Source organism: Anguilla anguilla, chromosome 7 (assembly GCF_013347855.1).
Source record: "Anguilla anguilla isolate fAngAng1 chromosome 7, fAngAng1.pri, whole genome shotgun sequence".
NCBI lineage: Eukaryota > Metazoa > Chordata > Actinopteri > Anguilliformes > Anguillidae > Anguilla > Anguilla anguilla.
In genome coordinates, this window is record NC_049207.1 from 46,872,780 (window position 1) to 46,894,032 (window position 21,253).

At 45.4% G+C, this 21,253-nt stretch overlaps 1 protein-coding gene and 2 long non-coding RNA genes across 5 annotated transcripts in view; 1 reads left to right on the forward strand and 2 right to left on the reverse strand.

Moving 5' to 3' along the window:
• The window catches only part of LOC118231937, a 131,743-nt gene that overhangs the window by 21,033 nt on the left and 89,457 nt on the right, over positions 1 to 21,253 (forward strand). For both annotated transcript variants that reach the window (XR_004766177.1, XR_004766176.1), the window contains exon 2: positions 12,029 to 12,214. This is a non-coding gene — a long non-coding RNA (uncharacterized LOC118231937). The remainder of the gene's footprint in view (positions 1 to 12,028; positions 12,215 to 21,253) is intronic.
• The window catches only part of LOC118231936 (protein shisa-like-1a), a 42,657-nt gene that overhangs the window by 10,362 nt on the left and 11,042 nt on the right, over positions 1 to 21,253 (reverse strand). The window contains exons 2-4 of one of the 2 annotated variants that reach the window (XM_035426338.1): positions 12,622 to 12,816; positions 6,850 to 7,063; positions 2,569 to 2,862 (exon numbers count right to left, since the gene is read on the reverse strand). In XM_035426338.1, the coding sequence (XP_035282229.1) occupies positions 2,569 to 2,862; positions 6,850 to 7,063; positions 12,622 to 12,688 (575 nt within the window). In that variant the 5' untranslated portion in view covers positions 12,689 to 12,816. Of the gene's footprint in view, positions 1 to 2,564; positions 2,863 to 6,849; positions 7,064 to 12,621; positions 12,817 to 21,253 lie in introns of those variants that run through there. The other variant, XM_035426337.1, reaches the window with a different exon arrangement.
• LOC118231938 lies at positions 1,156 to 2,437 on the reverse strand. Its single transcript, XR_004766178.1, has 2 exons — positions 1,620 to 2,437; positions 1,156 to 1,589 (listed from the first exon to the last, which is right to left on the reverse strand). It is a non-coding gene; the product is annotated as an uncharacterized LOC118231938 (long non-coding RNA).

Below are 21,253 nucleotides of genomic sequence, written 5' to 3' on the forward strand. Positions count from 1 at the left end.
CTGCTAACTTCTGACCCCTAATAAGCCATCAAAATAATGTAACCACACACCTCCACACACAACCACACCTCCAGGCTTTGTCATCAGGTAGTCTGTCCCTCCCGTTGTCTGTCGTAGTTCAAGACCACGTCCGCGCACCCCGAAGCAGGTGAGCCTGTGAAGGTGTGCGTGTAGTTCTGCACAGCAAGGCCCGAGGACATCTGCTGTGGATAAACTACAACGAGCAGCCATGTCTCCTCAGCACTTCAGTCCATTAAGTCTTCAGATGGCCCACCGTGGAATAAACAGGAAAGGCCTCGTCACGTTTGTTGTTTTTAATGACTACAGTTAATAGCGTGGGAGAAAAAAAAAACTTGTGAAGGGTTTGCCCTTCCAAAAGTTGGGAAGTGATGGTGAAAGTTTTGTAAGCGATTGCATATCTGGCTGGGTTTCGGGAAAGGATTTGATCTAATCGCTATTTCATGGTACAGACAGACAGACAGGCTGACACTGACTCTGTCTTTTAATAACCAAGTTGCATGGGCTTTCTCCAGCATTTATACGGGCACATCTGAAGCTGTAAGCTGAACCCTCCTCACACACTGACTTAAAATTACATCTACTCAAAAATCTAGATTCTTGTTTCAGGGAAGGGGGAGGCTTCTCAAATTTTTCTTGTTTCAAGGGGGGCCAGTTAAATGTACACAGCCCGAAGTAGAAGTACATTTAGCTCAGAATGTAAAATGTCTCCTCTGAAATCCAAACAAAAGATGTAGATATTCTGTTTTTAAATTTTTTTTTAGGACATGTGAAATACCTCTGAAACTTGTCCTATGGTGGTTGTCTCTACATGTAGAAGAATACTAAGACAGCCATTTGACTGCAAGAGAGCCCTCCTGCCCCAGCCCCCTCTCTCCAGCCTCTCTCCAGCCTCTCCCCCTCTAGCCAGCTCCATCCCCACCCCACTCTCCTAGCCCCACCCCTTATCTCCAGCCCCGCCCCCTCTCACCTGCCCCACCCCCTCTCTCACCAGACCTTGAGCATGTTGGTGTCTCATTTGCAGTCCTATTTCACTGTCTTAAAAAAGACAGTGCAAGAACATTTTACCGCTCTTCATGCATTTCCACTGAGTATACATGCAGCGCTTTCCAGTTTTTGACACGTTGAATTTGCCTCTTGGGAAGTTTTTTGTTCATTTATTTTCGTATAGGATTAATGGAAGAAAAACATCTCCAAACAGAACAATCGGACCGTGCAGTCAGACGGATCTCCAAGCACGGATTCTCATCAAAAGCAATCAAAACAGAAATTACAAGTTATTACGAACAGATGGAGTTTTTATTCTGTAATTCCACTAAGAATTCATAATGTGATTCACAGAAAGAGCGTCTAGTGAGAGGCCAGTCATGCCAATGCAGGGCTGATTAAGCCTGTCTGTGAACAGCAGCACCAGTGCACACCTGTCTATTAACAGCAGTACCAGTACACACCTGTCTATTAACAGCAGTACAAGCACAAACCTGTCTGTAAACAGCAGTACAACCACAGACCTGTCTGTAAACATCAGTACAAGTACACACCGATCTGTAAACATCAGTACAAGGACACACCTGTCTGTAAACAGCAGTACACGTACACACCTGTCTATTAACAGCAGTACAGGTACACACCTGCCTGTAAACAACAGTACAAGTTTTTGTTCTTCACAAGAAACTGTTGTGAATTTAGAGTTTAGTCTGTACGACTTAACTCGCCAAATTGTTTTGATGTGTGATGGGGAACAAACTATTACCTGCATTTTATTGTTAAAAATGATGTGTATCGAATCCAGGATTGAGTGAAAGCTATGGAAAAATGTCGTTTGAATCCAAGCCCAGGCAACAACATCACTGCCCACAATATTATAATTGATGGTTTGGCTGTGCTACTGCTTTTACCAACCAATTTAACATCTTGGAAAAAATCGTTCTAAACCTGACAACATGAACAGTATAATAAATCATGAAAATATGCGAAATCCCCGAAGGATCTGGTTATTCTGTCATCTTTGATTCTTCCCCCTCTTCCTTCCTTAAATTTTAATAATGTCTTTTATACATGCCGCTTCAAAGGAGAGGCCTGGTGTCAACAAAAAAAGTATGAAGTTGGGGAGGGGATGAGGGAGATAGCAGAATTCACTAGAGGTAAGGACTGAGTCTGCTATGGTTACGATTGCTTAGCAACCGTATTGAAGGCAGCGGTTCCCTGGCAGTGGAGAAGTGGGCAGACAATAAGGCGAGTGTGAGGTAATAAACCACGAGGGGGGAGGGGCTGTCCTTTGTGGCTCCGCCCACTGAAGTCTAGAATGTTCTGTGTGATGCTTTGTTTTACTTGCACCTGCAGCACATCGTTTTAAACCCATTTAGAGCATTCTCATACATGCCCTGCACTTTGGAAAGAGGTTGAAAACATTTTTAGTCTTTTTTTAGTTTTTGCCATGTGGAGATTGATTCACCAGGCTGTAGATGTGTGTGTTTGACTCCCAAGTCTGTAGATGTGTGTGTGTTTGACTCACCAGGCTGTAGACGTGTGTGTGTGTGTTTGACTCACCAGGCTGTGGAGGTATGGAAGGACATTAGGGAGGGGCTCTGGGTGTCTCCCCTCAGGCTGTGTCGAGGGTGGTGGGCCAGGACGATAGGGTGCATGGAGGGCTCCTCTTCCTCTGGAGGGGGGTTGTTCCACTGGCTTCGGGCCTGTTTGAGCCAGCGCCCCCCCAGCCCCCACCTCTCCAGGTACTCCCGGCACACCTCATAGTTCATGGCCGAGTAGTACAGGAAGTCCAGAGCCAACAGAACCATAACGAAGAAACCGTAGATCCACACTCCCACCAGAGCAGTGTAGTTACTGCAGCCAGGGACACAGAGGGGAAGCACAGGGAAAGGCACGTTAGCACGTTAGCATGTTAGCAGGCCTTGACATCAGTGTCCTGGATTCAAACCATCTGTCATTAAATTTTGCTGACAATTAAATCAAAATGTTGAAAATGAGTTTTCTTATGTTTTTCACAACTAGCACAAAGTTGCCAAGCTGTTTATGAAGGAAAGCAAACAGAGGCTTGCCTTAATTTGTAAGATCAAGTCAAAGATGAATGTTAATTAATTCCAGGTCTCACAGTCAATGAAAAAACAAACATTAAGGCTTTCTGTGTATCAAAATATTGGCCCGAGAACAAATAAAATCCAGACAATAGTCACAAAGCCTCAGAATTAACCATATAAGTCGGATCAGCCTACTGAATATGCAGGCGAGTGAACAGAACCCTGTCAGCCAATCAGTGGCCACTGCTTCCTCTTTGTGGATTATATCCAATTAAAATTCATCCCAGCCAATTGCACCAGGCTGCAGTCTGTGACAGGGAAACCTGCTGATTTTATGCACCTCTGTATTACACAGAAAAGCACTACACTTCGGAAAGGGAAACATTATTCCTTTGTGTGTTTGTGTGTGTGTGTGTGTGTGTGTGTGAGAGAGAGAGAGAGGAAATGTACTGACTACTAAATTTACTGAAAATGCAGTGATATCCCCCATCTTCAGAGAAGACATCAAAGGCTGTTAAAACTGACAGTTAAAACAATGGGCACATGGGAAAGAGTACTGGAAAGACTTTTTTTTTTTTTTTTTTTAACTGAGGAAGTCATGAGAGGGTGCACTAAGACCTTACCTCAAAATGGCCGTATTGTACCCAATAACGAAAACATGAGAACTCTTCTCTAAGTGCTTGAAGCAGGCGGGGGCCGAAAATGACCGGCGCTTCGAGTATCGATTTCAGACCGAGGGCTCGCACAACCGAGCGAGATGGTCAGGCAGCCTTGATCTAATGCCGCCGATCTTCTGTTCGCCTCGCGATCGATTTCGCGGGCGGGAAGACGAGAGGGAGCAGGGGTGGCGGGGCTGTGGAATTTGGAACGCGCGGTGGAGAGCCTGTGTTCTTGGAAAGCCACGTGGAGGGCTGTTCGGGGACTTTGCGCTCTTAAGAGGATCAGCCGAAGCTTGAAGTGTGAAATTGTGTTTTTACGCCTCCCTTGAGCCTCGAGCCGCGTCTTGCTAACCTCAGCCCACAACATGCCGACAGGCATTAATTACACAACAAACGCATTCTTTTCCAGAATTCATGTATATTTCGCAAATAAAATTGTGAAAATCCATTTCGCTCTCATCAATTAGTAACGGCTTGGCGGGTTAACAACATGATGTGTTCGGATTGTTCTAGATTGTCCAAACGGGGATGTGATTGTAGTTTTTTTTTTGTTTTTTGTTTTTTTCTGGGGAGGCATACATTAATGATAGTGTACCAAAAATGTAATGACTGCACAAGATGGCTGACGAGCGTTCGATGTTTGCCGTTACTCGGAAGCAGAGAGAGGGTGAGCGAGGTGTTTGTGGATGAGGGGCCGTGGTCGATTAGCTGGGGCTTACTGCAGCGATCCGTTCTAAGCTGAACAGCCTGAGGACCAGGAGGACCCAGGACTGACTACATGCATCAGTGCCTGTTACACAGGCCTCGCTAGGCCACGTCAGCTCGCTGATACAGGAAGAGGAAAGGGAGTGAGGCATGATGGGATAGAATGCATGTAACTCCCCGGGTACACCCCGACACTCACATTCACACCTGTAAGAGGGCATTGACAGTCTCCACCTGTGCATAGAGACTGCCTCATCAGAGATGCCAGGGCTGGCCTCCTGGCAACAGAGAGATTGAATTCCATCCAGTTGGTATTCTGCAAGACTTGGGTTTAGCTACAATCACAGTGCCTTGGTGCCTGCATAGTTCTGCATAATTGATATGTCACTGTCTCCTAAGAACACTCTGATTTTGATATAGTGCTCAGCTGTTGTTACACATACTAATTGCAAAAGGCATCCTTGATCTGTGATATTTATGACAGCTACTCTTAACAATCCGTGCACATGCTTGTCCTCTTATTTCAAGGTGGGAAATTGCTCACTTGAGCGACAAATTTTTCAGCTCGTAAATTTGCATACTGACCTCTTGTGCTTGCTCTGGAAATTTTTGAGGTGAGAAAAGAAAAACAGATTAGAGAAAGTTTTTCAACTGAAATGAAATAACATAACTTCAGATAACCTCTCTCTCTCACTGTTGTTTTGAACATAATGTATGTAATGGTGAACATGTGAAAGATTCTTCCCTCTATAGATCGATTCCTGACAGGCATTTCTGATTGACAGGGATGAGCATTTGCTTCTTCCCAGTGTGACGGCCCCCCTTTGACAAAATCGACAGCCACTGAGGAGTCCAGCGATACTGAGCTGATCTGTCAAACTTCTACCAAACCCTTATGGAAATGGCATATGCAGCAGTATACTGAAATAAAATATATCACCAAAGATATTGCAATATATGAGCAAATATGTAAATCATTGCTACTTTTACATCATTAGAAAATATGTACCTTTACTTAACCTGGTGGGTCAATGGAGGAATTACTTTTCTTTTGCAGAGACAAACCGGGGAATCAAAATGGAAGACAAAATATATTGCAATATGTTTTTTGAACACTTTGTTGTGGAATATATCTTAATATATTTCCCAATAGTCCCCACATTGGAAACATGTATGGCGGTGCGTTTGAAATGTATGGCGGTGTATTCCACGTGTGTAAGGGAAGGACAGAGGATGGCGCAGCACGGAGATGAGCTCATTTAACGTGTGGCTGCGTAGCAGAGGGGGAGCTGCTCGTTCTCCGTGTGAGGTGTGAAACAAGTGCGAAGGGAGAGAAGGTAGTTAACGGTAGCCCGTGTTGTCAGCGCTTTTCTTTTCTTTTTTTTTAAAAGCACAGAATAAGAAAATAATCTAAATGCATGTAAATTCGGTGGCACACAGCAATTAGCAGCACCGAGTAAGAAGTGGATGCTAAGCCCTGAGCAAGGAAAACTAGGTACAGTCGTGAATTTCAACAGCCTTGGTCTTGATTAGGTACAAAAGCGCATCGACTTCTCTCCAGTAAAATGTACGGTGTGTCTTCTTTTTTTCTTTTTTCGGCTCGTGTTCTCTCAGGTATCAAAATGAAATTAGCATTTTTTTCTTCTCTTTACTCCAGGCAGTCGGAAAATGATAAAACTGAGAGCAACTGCACTTGTGGGCACATTAACTTTATGTGCGGTGGAAGATATCATTAGTGTAAACCCTATGACCAGAAATGGGAAGCAGTGAGTCCGTGTGCATTTCTCCAGGATGGGGTCTGCAGACTGGAATATCACCCACTGCTGTGGGGGCGGGGGGGGGGGGATCAGGGAGACAGGCTATTATACGCGAATGCAGAGTGATCATTAGCATTGGAAGCTTGGTGTGTTGTCTATGCCGGGTAAAATGAGAGCTTTTCCCACGATAGGTGTGACAGAGCGTGTGATGAGCGCAGTGCAGAATGATTAAAGGAAGCCAGGAAACGTGTACGTGTTAAGCTAGAAAACTGGAAAGGAAACGACTGTGATGCCGATGCCTTTTTGGGCGGGAGAAAGGAGAGAGCGCTCCTTCACGGCAAGGAGCAAAATGTTCAGTATGAGAATCTACTATGAGAGCACTTTCAACTGTAAAAGATTTGATTTGGTCCCTAGTGGACTCATGCTGTTACAGTTAACACTGAGCATTTCTCAATGTCTGGGTATTCTTTGTAACAGTATGTTACAGTGTATTCTATTGTATATATACTGTAACATACTGTCCATTGTGTTTACATTGTAACAGTATGTTGCAGTGTATTATATTGTATATATATATATATACTGCAACGTACTGTCCATTGTGTTTATATTGTAACAGTATGTTGAGGCACGTTCCATTTTTTAAAAGATGTTAGAAGCTGCGCCGCTTACTTGTGTTGTAAGCCGTCTGTTTGGCTGGTCAGGTTGAGCTGCATGACGGTCTGGAACTCGGTCTCATTGCAGCAGTACTTGAAGGCTGTGTTGTTGTGGAAGCAGCAGAACATGTAGGTCTTGTTGTCGGAGAGACGGGGACAGTGGAAGCCGAAGTGGTAGCGCCCCTTGTGGTCGGAGTAGGGCTCGCACACGCGGAAGTGCGCGGACAGGGCTGTGGGAGAGAGAAGGTTCGAGATGTACAGCAGAGAAGAACACAGAGAGAAAGAAACCTGGATTCTCTGTATGTGTCCTTAACTGTGGCTTACAGCTAAATGTGTTAGTTGTTTTTTTTTTCTATGCAAACGCAACTTGGCAACTCCAGCGATCTCCAAAATGAACTGTCTGGATGCAGAAATAACACTTGCAGTTATTTGTACAGTACAGACAGACTAAGGACAGCGAGAAAGAGGAACGGAAAAGGTGTGAGAAATGCTTGCTGTAGCCCACTCTGTTCCAAATCTGTAAGCTTGTTTTTATGGCTATTTTAAATGTTCTAATAGCACTGTGGTTTTCTCATTTAAAAACCACAGTGCAGGCAGTCGGTGATAATGAGGCTGCTGTTTTTAAAGAAAATGTTTCGTCATGTTAAATAGGCTATAGGGAACAACTAGCGTCCTGACCACATTATACTCCTGATTTCAGTTATTTGGCAAGCTGCTATTATGATCATAATTACATTGGAAATACCATACAAATCCTAGGCATTTCATCTTCAGGTAGGTGGTAAGGTTGTTGATTCTGAAAAAAAATTGTTTAAAAAAAATCTGCATTTCAGTGATTTAGGTGGTTGGCTTCGATTAAAAGGAAGAAACTGGAAAAAAAAAAAAAAAAAAAATCTGCGGCTGAGGCATTTATTGATCTCTGTTTAGCAGTTTGCCCATGAAATGAACCAGATAAAATGAGCTGAATGTTCCTGGCACCCATTTTCATTCGCTGGCTTTAATTAATTTACTGTGAACACAGTTTCACATTTTATTACCGCTTAATAGATTAGAAAAAGAAACTTCCACTGACTGAATAACACACATGTAAGCAGGGAGGTGAGAAAGAGCGACAGAGAGAGGGAGAGTGAGATCTCTAATGCCAGATCTCTTAATTCAATCATCCTTTTATGCCATGAAGACGATGGCACCATTAAGGCTGAAAGCATTTCCGTCGGGGCATTTAGACGGAGCAAATCGCATCCCCTGTTTTCAGGAACAGCCTTGTTTAACCCCGGGGCAAAGCCACATTAACTTCCCCGAGAGAGAAAAAAGAATCCTTTCTGCCTTAATGGCTCTTGTCTCGCAGCGATGGTAGTGAGTACAGGGGGGGGAGTCTAATGAACAGGGCTTCCAGGCTTTTTGCAGGTATGCGAAGGTATATCCTGGGGCTAAATGGCTTTCCCTTTTTACTCGTTCTCCATCTGACAGGCTAGCAGAACTGTTATGAAGGTGGGGAAACGTTGGGAAGTGTGAAATGCGACTCCGTTCGAGGCGAAGTCTGACTCGGCAGGAGCCGAGCCTGCTAAACAGGGAACGAAAGATTGATTCATGGTTGGATGTCAGATGTAATTAATTTTTTGGCTCCTTGGTGCATATTAATTTAATACTTTGTTGGTTGGGGTGGGCGGGGGGGGGGGGGGGGGGGGGTGCAGTGATTGGGAGGGGATTGTGCGATGTTTTGTTTAACAGATCCAATTTGTCACTATCTGGAGTAGCTGCCAGCCTGTGGTGACAGAAACTCCTACCGTGCAGATTTTAATATTTAAGATGAATGATGTTGGTTTGACTGCAATAAAGCCATCAAAGGAATGTGTACGTGCACGCGCACGCGCACACACATGCATGCGCACGCTTCCATACACATACAGAAACAAAGCCAAACACACTCACATACACATGCTCCTACACTCATGTACACACATGCGCACATACACGTGCGGACACACGCATACGCAGACACACACAAACACGCTCACGCATATGCACCTACAAGCATGCACACACGTATATGCACACACACAAAGCATGCCCTTCCTTCCCTGTCTTATCTCTTACGGTCTTCCTGGTTTTTTCCCGATTTTTCACAGTGACACGGGGGGCAAACTGGGGCCACAAACATGGAAAGGCTACAGATCCAACAAACAGGGCTCATTTACATAATTCAATTACAGAAAAGGAAAGATCAGAAGAAAGATTATGAAAAAGATTAGATAAGCCCTGTAGAAATAATGTGTTGTCTTCAAAGAATTGAGGTCGGCTTACCTCTGTCTGGCGCTATTAGAGCTACAGATCATATTCTGCTGCACTTGAGGCATAATCTCATTTATTGTACAGTGCCTATTCATGGAATATGCGTAACGTGGAATTTTCCATCAGTCTTTAGCTCACTGAAAAATGACTGCTTTTTATTTATGCATTTACTTGCGAATACTTCACTTCACTTTTAATTTGGTTAAGTCACATATTTAACTGACCTGCTTGCGAATCCCACGCACGGTATATGAAAATTCTGTGTGGTTAGTCCATCTCTGTTCATTCTAAGCCTCTGGGTCTGTTTGTTTTTATTAATTGGTCGGTTAAAGCAGCTGATCAATGCAGCCAGGTCACTTTACCTCTCCCACCTCATTAAAATGTGAATATGCAAAATTTAATTAACTCTGCAAACTGTTTTGTTCCCATTTTTTTTTCTTCTTTTTTTACGGCACAGTGAACGTAGACAATCAATGTCGTACGATAAGGAAGCTCTGGAGAGTAGAATAGGTATGGATGCGCCTTAGCGTGCGACACTTGTGCGGAAGCTGGCCCACTTTGCCAGTCTGTCAATCTCGATTAAAAATTGACATTTACATTTTAATGCAGGCACTAGATAATCGCTCCTGGTACGTCACTTATGCAGGCGGTGGTTATGCGAGAGTTTACTGTAGTTAATAAACATTTATGTGGATACTCACCCATTGTATCCAGTTATTTTATGCATCATTACGGAACGGTTAGGAAGCAGCGAGTTGCTTAATGAAGTCTCCGCTTTACAAATGTTCGTTAATGTTTTGGTGCATGTTAAATTGCGACCCCGGGAAGCCAAATCCGGGTGCGAGAGGTGCTGGTTTATCGGGTGGGTGCTGAGGCGTGTGTTCGATACTGTAAAGAAGTCTCTCCTGAGGCAAGCTCACGCATGTACTGAATTTACCTCTTTAAATATGTACTAAACCACTCCTTTATACGTAATCTACATAATCTACCTCTTTATGGTGCCTTCTTCCTGGTCCTTGTAATGCAGGTAACTGTTTGTAAAGCCTGTGTTTTGCATAGTTTTGAAACGTATATTGATTTTAGCACAGCACCAAATTGCCCTCTGAGGACAATGAAGAGCTACTGGTAGTGTGGAACCAAGGGGTTGCAGTCCTTCCAGCGCCCCAGTGCGTAATCCAAACACACTGGCGTGTAATCCAAACACACTGGTGCGTAATCGAAACACACTGTCTCATAATCCAAACACACTGGCGCGTAACCCAAACACACTGGCGCGTAACCCAAACACACTGGCGCGTAATCCAAACACACTGTCTCATAATCCAAACACACTGGCGCGTAATCCAAACACACTGGCGCGTAATCCGACCGCACTGGCGCGTAACCCAAACACACTGGCGCGTAATCCAAACACACCGACGCGTAATCCAAACACACCGGCGCGTAATCCAAACACACTGTCTCATAATCCAAACACACTGTCTCATAATCCAAACACACTACCGTGTAATCCGACCGCACAGGGTGAATTGCCGACTTCCAGCGTCCTGATTAAATCAGCACGCCCGACACGAGCGTTCGCCCGGCGAGCTCAGCTGTGCAATCTCCCAGCAGGCCGTGCGCCCACAGGGCGGCGGGCGAAAGACGCCGCGCCGCCATTTGCATTTAGATGAAAGCCGTCCGGAAACGTGGGGCTCATGAGGGGGGGTGGGGGGGCCGGACGGGGGGCCTCTCCTTTCATTTGGTGGTGAGATTACAGCAGGCATGTTTCAGCAGATCGCAAATTACGTTAAAAAAAAAAAAAGGGGGGGGGGGCTTCTCAGTGCATCACAGAAGAGATTTGAGTGGGGATATAATAATAACTGCAAATTGAATGAAATGTTATGTAGTGGGGAGGGGTATAAGGAAGGGAGGTTTGAATCTCAGCTTGGATATTTGGAGCCCCTAGGAGAAGTAGGTTTAAAGTAAAAGGCCTTAGTTCTTGCGGTATTTTTATTTTTATTTTTTAAAGCAACGCGGTTTTAAAGCAGGCCGGCGTGTTCTGCGGTTTCTTTATGACCAAGAGAATTGAAAACGATGACAAAATAAGGCATTTTTTAACAAGCCTGCGAGGGAGAGAAGGCTCTCTTTATTAGGATTTTCATTACAGCAGCGAAGCTTTTATGCTCAAACAGGCTTTCCACCAGGGCTATCCAGCTTTAGCGAGCAATATTACTGGTGAACTTCCATTAGAAGAGAGATGAAAAGTTCAGATGTCGAAAATCCATCTGGCCTTAATAATCTCTAAAAACAATAACATCTGTCTACATTTGAGCTAATATGGCAGCACGAGAAATGCAGAGAGATGGGAGATATGAACTGGAAGGCCTTGTCCAGATCTGCAAAGGCTCGTAACGCAGAATGCATATCAGGTTAATCGTATAAATGACGTCTCCGTCTCAAATTCAAAATGCTTTATTGGCATGACAAGATATTTCTTATATTGCCAAAGCACAGAAACGAAAATATAAAATGGAACACACAAACATAAATCTAGGCAAACGGTGTACAGACAAATACAGGCCTATCCTAATATGCTCACTGGTCTCTCTCTCTCTCTCTCTCTCTCTCTCTCTCTCTCTCTCTCTCATTCTTCCCCAGTGGGCAATCATCAATCTGCTCATCTTGAATAAACGCCTCATGTTACTGCCGTGTGCTTCTGGCTAGTCCCTGAGACAGTCTGCACGATTAATCATGAGCTAAACGAAACTACGGAGGCCCGTTTGGTCCACGATTCAGTCTCGCACGCAGAGCCAGCAGTTAAACTAGATCCCGGAACGCCTGTCTGCCTGCTGTGTTCTTTCGGGTTCAGAACAACATGAACTCTTCTCCCTGTGTGTTTGAGTGTTATTTTTTTGTTGCAGCTATTGTCGGACAGCCGTGTCACAGGAGGCCACCGGTTCCCAAACTTGCGAGCCCCTGGACCCACTTAATTGGCGCGGAGGACTGTGCGCGGAAACGAGCTGCCAGGTGCGAGGACAGACAGGTGAATAAACGGGCCCAGAAGAGGACAGCAGGTGTGTGCGACTGATTAAAGACTGGAGGTGGAGGTGAGTTTGACACCCGAATCCCAATTTCCAGAAGGGAAGCACCGAAGACTCCGGACTCAGTTTTCGGTGCGTTTATTTCGGGAAGTCACGTAGTGTCAGTGACGCAGGTGCACGGGCGTGAAGTCTATCGGAAAATCTTTTTCTTTTCGCATCGTTTCTCACAGTGGACTTTTAATGGGAGCCCCCAGGCTCGCAGGTTAATTATGAACACGAGGAACAGCTCAGTGCAAAGCTGTTATTGTGTCAAGGCCTAAAGCATTGTACTTACACTAGAATATACATATGTTTGACAGGATATTGAAGGTACTGTGCGAGCTTGGTGTAGGCTAACGAACAATAGCGATTGCGTTCTGATAAAACCACCCCCCCCCCACGCCGGTTGGGAGAATGCGTGAAACGCGACTCACCTGCCGTGGAGAGCAGGAGGAAGACCACCGCCAGGACGTTGAAGGACCGCTGACCGGTGATGCTCATGTTCCCTGCCCGGTCCCGCAGCAGCGGAGAGCGCAGTCGCCCTCTGCTGGCCGCTCAGTGGCACCGCCTCAGTCCCCCTCCGCGCCCTCGCTGGAGCCCCTCATGGCTGTTGCTCTTCTGCCGTCTACCTGCAAGAGCCCAAAGGGATTGAACACAGCATTACAGGTAGTGCGGACCACGGAATATTCCAGAATATGTATCTGCAAGAGCTCCACAGGGATTAAACACGGCATTACCAGAATATTTTACTGCCAAGGACCCGCAGGGGATTTAACAGACTGCAGGCCAAGAGCGAGGCTGAAACGTTTATCCGCCATTTTAACTGCAGGAGACCTACAGTGGATTAAATGGAACAGCACTTCAGGTCAAGGGTGAATCTGCAATGCTTCATTTTTCAATTTTCACCTGCAAGGCTGTTCTCTTTCAAGTGACGAAATTTGAACACAAATGACCTCTTAACAGCACTGAGGGGTTTACCCCCCACCCCCTTCTTCCGTATACAGAACAGAGAACAGAGTGTTTTTGGTGGGGTTTCCATCCAACTGTTTTCATGCAAATTTTTTCTTTTCATATGTGAACCTGAGTGGAAACATTGCAAGCGAGTTTTAAAAACTGGCCGAGGTGGAAAAGTTGGCACGTCGATAAAGAGAAGACGTGTGATGGAAGCAGATTTTTCAACAAAATGATGAGACGGGGACTTAAGTCACATGCTCCCGCTCCAGAAAGCCCAAAAAAATGTCATTAAACTGACCACTGCATGTCCTCTTCGACGTCTCTGGGCTGCATATCTTACAACCACATGCAGTCGAGTGAGGGCTCTTATGAGCACTCTTCTGAAAGCGAGTATGCAAGTATGCGAGTATAACCCCACAAGCCCTGTCATGCAGAAGCTGTGGTTGAAAAAGTGCACTCTCACTGCTTCCATATCATATTAAGAAGGTAATTGGAACCAGGTGCTACTAATCAAGTGCACACGATTCGTTGATCATCGGGAAGTGCTACCACCGGCTTATTTTCGGCTGAATAAACAATGTCAAATTAAAATTAGAGCCTGTTCCCCTTCCCTGTTTCCAAAGATGGATTGTTGAAATGGTCTCCAGCATACAAATGGAGGAACTTGGATCCACGAGAACTAGCTGTTTCCAAAAATTGCTATTTCGGGACCGTTTTTTTTCTCGCCTAGGTAAGTGTGAAGTGTGTCGTGTATTTCTCACATGTGTAACTCACTAATACAGACTGGCTGTTATTTATTTACTCATTTTTATCTATTGAATTTGTCTCTTGTCCTCTGTGCGTTGTGTGTTATGAGTCAAATGAGGTTTAATTTATCTACTGTTAGGACTTTGTGAGGACTGGAGGAGGCTTAGTTATGTCCTAACGTAAAAACCGCTGATTTGAAAGAGGATGTAATTTCTTTTTCACATCACTGTAGACACAAAACACACCTGTTGTCAAAGAGCAAAAGTTCCACTGAAGTGACCAGATCTGTATAATGTGTCGTAATCGAGTGACGAATGTTAATTAGTGACCCAGTCATTCAGCTGATGAGTACAGTGAGAGTGCTATCAGCAGCAGGCCACATGCTACGGGGTACACGTGTTCCCGCTGGGCTCCCCAACTTACAAAGGACATTGCAGGCAGTGGCTGAGGCTTAAAAATGCAACGGCTTATTCTCCATGGGGAGGGAATGCTCCCAGAAGCAGTGTGGACTGACGAGAGAGAGAGAGAGAGAGAGAGAGAGAGCACAGAGGTGATTCCAAAAGAGTCCAAAATCTTTCGAGCTGACGCCCAGCCAGAGCTCTCTGCCGCCTGTGGTTCTGGTCGCTTCGGGGGCTTTATCCGTTCCCGAACAGATTTGAACTGGCAGGGCCTGTCCTAGACGCCCCGAACGGAGGGTCTGAGTCACTCGCGGCGATGTGGGGAAAAAAAAAATAAAAAAGGAAAACATTATGCTCGCCGTACGGCTTTTAATATCACCACCAGGCTAATGGAGCTCAGACAGAGAGCGCTAACTCGCATTAGCATGACACGCAGCCCACCTGTCATCTCAGCTACGAGCGCAAATGGTAACATCCAATCAGCCGCCCAGATCCGTGTCTGCATTTTAATCAGTAGCAGTCTGCGAGAATGGGTGAAAAAACGAAATGCTCGCTTTGCATGCGAGGCTTCTTCCTGACTGGGACTGGCCTGTGGAGGGCCGTGCTAGGACCGACCTACGGAGGGCCGTAGCCTCTGTGTTCTTATCACCCGGCGTCTCAGTTCAGGGTTCACAGACGGTCTGCGAGAGGTGAGAGACGAGACGAAAGGTCAAAGGTCACGTGCCGAACATTCGCTACGCGCAGCAGCGCGGGCCTGTTTTTTTTATTTCCCTCGTTCCCCGCTCGGCGGAATTAGCGGTATGTGCCGAGACGTTTCCCGCTCTCCCGTAAGCGGCGACGAGCGGAGAGACTCCGCCGAGGTTTGTTAGCGGTGCCGCGCTCCGTTAAAATATTCCGTTAGATGAACTCTCGTCCTGGACCCGCTTTTTCCTGAGCCCCCCCCCCATCTTACTCGCCGGGGGCCTGTACGTGTGTGAGCCCCCTCCTGGGCTGCGCCTCAGAAGGACGCTTTGCGGATCTTATGCATACGCCTGTCGCATTTCACATGCGGATGCAGCCCTGCCGAATGCATTACAATAAATAAATAATAAATATCAACAGCTCTGAGCGACGGAAGCAGGTCCTCCCGGTGGAAATTTGACTCTCGAGCTCAAATCGCTGGGGGTTATACCCACACCTACGCAAAGGGGGGGGGGGGGGGGGGTAGACATTTTTTCTGGTGAATTTATTCTCCATCCAGAGGGAAGCTTTTATTATTTCTCTCCCTTTTGTGTTTGTTCTCCAAGAGATTTTTGTTTATCCAGTTTGACTTTAATCTCATGCAGTTTTTAAACTGTTTTTAAACTAATTTCCTCGCCATTCCCCAAACTTCATTTGAACTATACTCCATAAAGTCTGCATAACGATTGCACTGAAGCCATGATGCACTGTAACCACAGTGCTAGATTCAAATATCCGTCTAATACATAGCAAAAAGAACCATCTGTACCTGACCGGACTTATCCAAACAACAGTCCTCGGGGGCCGCAGTGTCTGCTGATTTTCGGTGTGTTTCAGCGGAAGTGATTAAGTCATTGATTGGCTGAAGATTCAACACACCTTGTTCTCAAGGCCTTAATTGGCTGCTGATGGAAAGGAAACCACAAAAATACTGCGGACCCTGCGGCCCTCCAGGCCTGGAGTTAAACCTGCAGACACTGTGACCCTCCAGACCTGGAGATAAACCTGCAGACACTGTGACCCTCCAGGCCTGGAGATAAACCTGCAGACACTGTGGCCCTCCAGGCCTGGAGTTAAACCTGCAGACACTGTGGCCCTCCAGGCCTGGAGTTAAACCTGCAGACACTGTGGCCCTCCAGGACTGCAGTTAAACCTGCAGACCCTGTGGCCCTCTAGGACCGGAGTTAAACCTGCAGACACTGCAGCCCTCCAGGCCTGGAGTTAAACCTGCAGACACTGCAGCCCTCCAGGCCTGGAGTTAAACCTGCAGACACTGCAGCCCTCCAGGACTAGAGTTTGACACCCCTGCCTCTCAGTTCCCTACATGCATGAGGTCACCCTACAGCCTCTCTGCCCCAAGCCAGTTGTCAGTCATTAAGCTTCAGGACCCCGGTCAGACCTTCTGAGGCATGAGAACATCTTAATGACACAACAGGCCACGCCCTCAGCTAACGAGGTGGGGCTCCCCGCCCCTTCCGCCCTCACCTAACGAGGCGGAGCTTTCCCCTGGCACAAGCGTCTGGTCTCCCGACAGTCTGTGCTAATTAGACAAATACGCAGGCATTCCTTTAGTGAGACTTTCACACCCCACGCTTAGGTTGCTTCTGAGCAGAGGCGTTTGTCGTGAGAGAACTGCATGTTCACACTACCGATGCTCCCAAACAGTTTTGTGACTGACCTGATAAAGTCCGCCCGGAACAAAACTTCATCAAAATAAAGAAATGTGTTTTATGAATATTAATAGTCTGTAACCATGCAGATGTGACCCTAAGATAACTCTTAATAATTAATTGCTGCAGGTGTTGTTAGTTTTTTTTTATTGATTAAAATTATATAGAAATTAATGTTTTAATTATAGACACTAATAGTTAAATTATTATCGAAATGTTGAAATTGAAATTAAAATTCCACTGAAATGCAGGAGTGAATCAGATTCATTTCTGGTCCTCTGTCTGAATTATGGGGAAGGAGGTGGGCTTGCGTGGGAGATCTGTTCTTTCTTTCTGAGCCTGGAGTCTGGGAAGGAGAGCGGCTGCTCCATCTCTCACTCGGCTGTGTGTAGAACGGGAGGCTCCCCTGCGCGAGATGACCGAGGACGCCGAGCGCAATGACAGGGAGACCTCATCTGTGCAGAGCCGCGATTCGGCGCGGGGACGCCGACAAATGCAGCACACTGCCTGCGACTGTTACTACACCTGATACCCGTTATACCTGCGTAGTCCTGCTCCCTTTTAATATTATAGCACTACTACTACTATTATTAGTAGTAGTAGTTGTAGTAGTAGTAGTCGTTGTAGTCGTAATAGTAGTCGTCGTAGTCATAGCAGTAGTAGTTGTCGTAGTAGTAGTAGTCGTTGTAGTAGTAGTAGTAGTCATAGTAGTTGTAGTAGTCGTCGTAGTAGTAGTCGTAGTAGTTGTAGTCATAGTAGTCGTAGTTGTAGTCGTAGTAGTTGTAGTCATAGTAGTAGTAGTAGTCGTTGTAGTCGTAGTAGTAGTTGTAGTCATAGTAGTAGTAGTTGTAGTCGTAGTAGTAGTTGTAGTCATAGTTGTAGTAGTAGTAGTAGTAGTAGTAGTCATTGTAGTTGTAGTAGTAGTCGTAGTAGTTGTAGTCATAGTTGTAGTAGTAGTAGTAGTAGTCATTGTAGTTGTAGTTGTAGTCGTAGTAGTAGTAGTCATTGTAGTTGTAGTTGTAGTCGTAGTAGTAGTAGTCATTGTAGTTGTAGTTGTAGTCGTAGTAGTGCCATCTCTGTTGCATTACCTCTGAAAGCAGACAGGCTCAAGCTTGTGCTGATCTGATCGGATTAGGAAGGAGAATCATTCCAGCTGAGAGATGTGAGCCGTGAACCACGGGCGATGTTCCTGTTCCCCTCGCGTACCTGCACACCTTTTTATTAACACTGCAGGGTGTAAATAACCCTGCCGTTCCCTGCGGCTGGCCTGACTCATCGATAGTTCAGCAGGTGCTAGCGGGTTGGGGAATCGCCTTGTAGCCAAGGTAACCAAGTAACCCAGTAACCAAGCTTCTAGAACTCTCTCTCTCTCTCTCTCTCTCTCTCTCTCTCTCTTACATTTCCTTACCGGAATCTGGGAGCCTCTAACGTAACATCCTAAAGCCAGTCGAAACCAAGTTCAGGGATGCGGAGGTGTGGACACTTCCCTGGCCATTTTGTGCTGCTGCTCACTACTAAGAACTTCATAGGGAAAACCGGAGGTGGAGAGTCTAGGGGTCAGAAAGTAAAAGTCCTGCAACGTGTTTCTTCCACCCGTGAACCCATCCAGCTGATTTCATAAATTAGTTCAACCTCCTGGCTGAAGAATTGTGCTAATTAGGAAATCCTAGTTATTGGAACAAAATACTGGGTAGAACTCTTGTATTCTGCACCAGTTTTCCACCTCTGGAAAGAACCTTCGCTTCTCGAAAGGTCTCTGTACAGGTCAAAGTCTCTGTCAGAAATATAGAAATATTGAACACTGTTGCCTCATGAGTCAATAGACGGTTGGGAGGTTAGTAACCCCAAATTGTTTTGTGAACTTCCCAGGCCAGAATTCTGATTGTAAATGTAAATCTGATTTATTTTCTCCTCATGGTCATTTGAAAGAGTTCAGTTAGGATGAGCCAAGAAATGTAGAAATGGTTCAACGTTTGCAGTGTTCCGGTTTCATTATCTACACTTCAAGTGTGCAGTATTCATTTTTTGGGAAATATAAAAGTTAGACTGTACAAGATCACAATAATGGATGTGGACCAAGATAATCATATTTTCCATGTTCTTTTCTTTTTCACAATATTTTATTCATAAATAGTACCATAGCTCTTTATATTGATATTTTCCCTTCAATATGGTATTTGTCTGACGGTATATCTAATATAGCAGTTTCTGCTTTTTACAAGAGACACTTTGTCCTGATTACATTACAGTCAATGTTTGTATCCCTCATAGTGTTCATCTAAGCTCAAGCTTATAAGTTGTTCTGGGAGCGTGCCAATAATAATAATAAAAAAATGTAAATGTAATCCTCATATTTTCAGGTTTGCCGACGGGTAGTCCTGAATGCAAATGTAGACACGCCAGTCTGTAATGAGGTTGCCCATCCAGCACAAGATATGCTAATTTATGCAAATAATTCCAAATCTGCCGCAGATAAGGCTGCTATCCGGGTGAAGTTGTGGAATCTTCGCTCTGTGTATGCATGCTCTGTGCTCCGTGTATCATACAAGCTCTGGAAAGGGAAGACACTCCCACCTGCCAGAGGAGTGGAGTTGCCTGTTGCTGAACACAAATGGGGGATCCACAGAGAGAGATTCATTCTGATTCTCATCGGTGAGCGTGGGGTGAGAAGGTTATGGGGAATCTTTCGAAACCCTGGCAACCTGCACTGGTGACAATAGCTCTCTCGGCAAGGCAACCACCATAAACAGACAGTTACCAGGCAAACCTTTAGCAATCAATAAGCTCTCCAACGGTCAAGGGTCTGACCCCATGAATAGCTGCATTAGTTCCCTCAGTAATCAGTTATCGTGGAATAATACCGATCTAGCTTTCAGAATCATCCTCGGTATGGACCACAGCTCGTTAACATTCCAAGGTCTGCACGTGATTGGTCACTTTCTGTCATAAACAGTTGTACAGGAATGAGAGGAGGTTTTTTTTCTGTGGTATTTTTGTCCTCCTTTTGTTTTGTTTTTTTACAATAGCGACAGCTCTTGGAAAGCATACGCAATCAGGCTATTCTTTGGTTATGTGGCTGTTGGCACATTCAGTACAAAGACGTGTTGTGGCCCTGGCTAGTGGTGCATGCTCGAACACGAATTTCATCCAAATGGAAAATGAATACCTCCTGAACAGATGTCGGAGCAGAGTGTTTTTGTCACACAGCGCCGATAAGAGACGGTATTTCTCCCCGCCTCCACCCCCATCCCAATCTGTTTATCTGGTCGCCGTCAGCCTGTCGATCCGAGCAGGTGGAGCTGTTCGGTATCAGCCTGCTTATCAGAGAGTGCTGGACTGGCCTCTTTCAGTCCATTCCTCAGGATTAGCAGGAGGGAAGGCTTGTACGGATTGATTCCGTTCATTCGGTTACGTCTACCTTTTATTTGACCCGCTGGGTCAACTGAGACCTCGACTCTCATTGGCAGTCGTGACCTGGAGAATTAAAGTGGGAGGGGAATGTCAGAGGTCGCGCAGCCAATCAGAGTTAGGGGGTGGGGGTTAATTAGGTGGCAGGATTAACAGAGCCCGCCGTGTCCCTGTGGAACTGACAGCAGGGGTGACCTACTATAAGGATACCGTCCTAAAGATGCACGGCATTCTTTCCTGTTTCAGAAGCAGCGTACTGTGTCTCGGCAACACCGAGGTGAAAACGTATACTGATGACCTCTTTATTTTCACATAATGATTTTGCAATTACCCTCGGGATAAATAAAGTTTCTATCTGTCTGTCTGTCTGTCTATCTGCCTATGATCTGCCTGCTTTGCCTGCTTTTCATGTGGGTGTGTGCTGTTCTCAATACTGTGTGTAATTTAATTTCAAACTTAAAAACAACTTCCCAGTAAATGTTAGCATGCTTCTGACGCCCATGGTTGCTAACGGCAGTCAAAAGGCATCTTTTTTTCTTTCTGTTTAACACACTCCTGCTGTGCAGTTAAACACAGATGATCATTATGGGAAATGTGGGCATTCATTTTTACATCTATCCTGGCCACCGTCTGCCAGACATCAAAACAACATTGCTTTGAGTCCTGCTGGCATTAACACGAAATATCTCAGAGAAAATGCCAGAGATGCAGAGAAGAGTTAAAGGTCCAGTTATTTTAATATTTATTTTAAACTCGGGGTCCATAAAGCTCATAATTTCTATATGGTTTCACCTGTCCTTGCATATAATAATATTATATTTGAGCTACAACACGTAATATTCACATGCTGAAGATAGATGTTGAAGTTGTGTTTTTGTTAATAAATAAATATGTGCAATAGAAGGCTGTGTGGCATTCTGCCATGGGGAGGGAGGGGGGGGCGGGAGGCTGGCGGTTGCCACGGAAACCATCCGTGACCAAACAAAAGGCGGAGAGGAAGGGGAAGCTTGCATGTCCGCCCAGCAATTAGGATGGCTTTTGAAAAACATACGGTCTTGCTGCATTATAGGAGACCACATTATCAGCGAGCAAGACCAAAAATGAATAAAGAAATTCATACATCAGTACAGACAAAGTAGGCCATACCTGTTAATCCAGCATCACTCTCC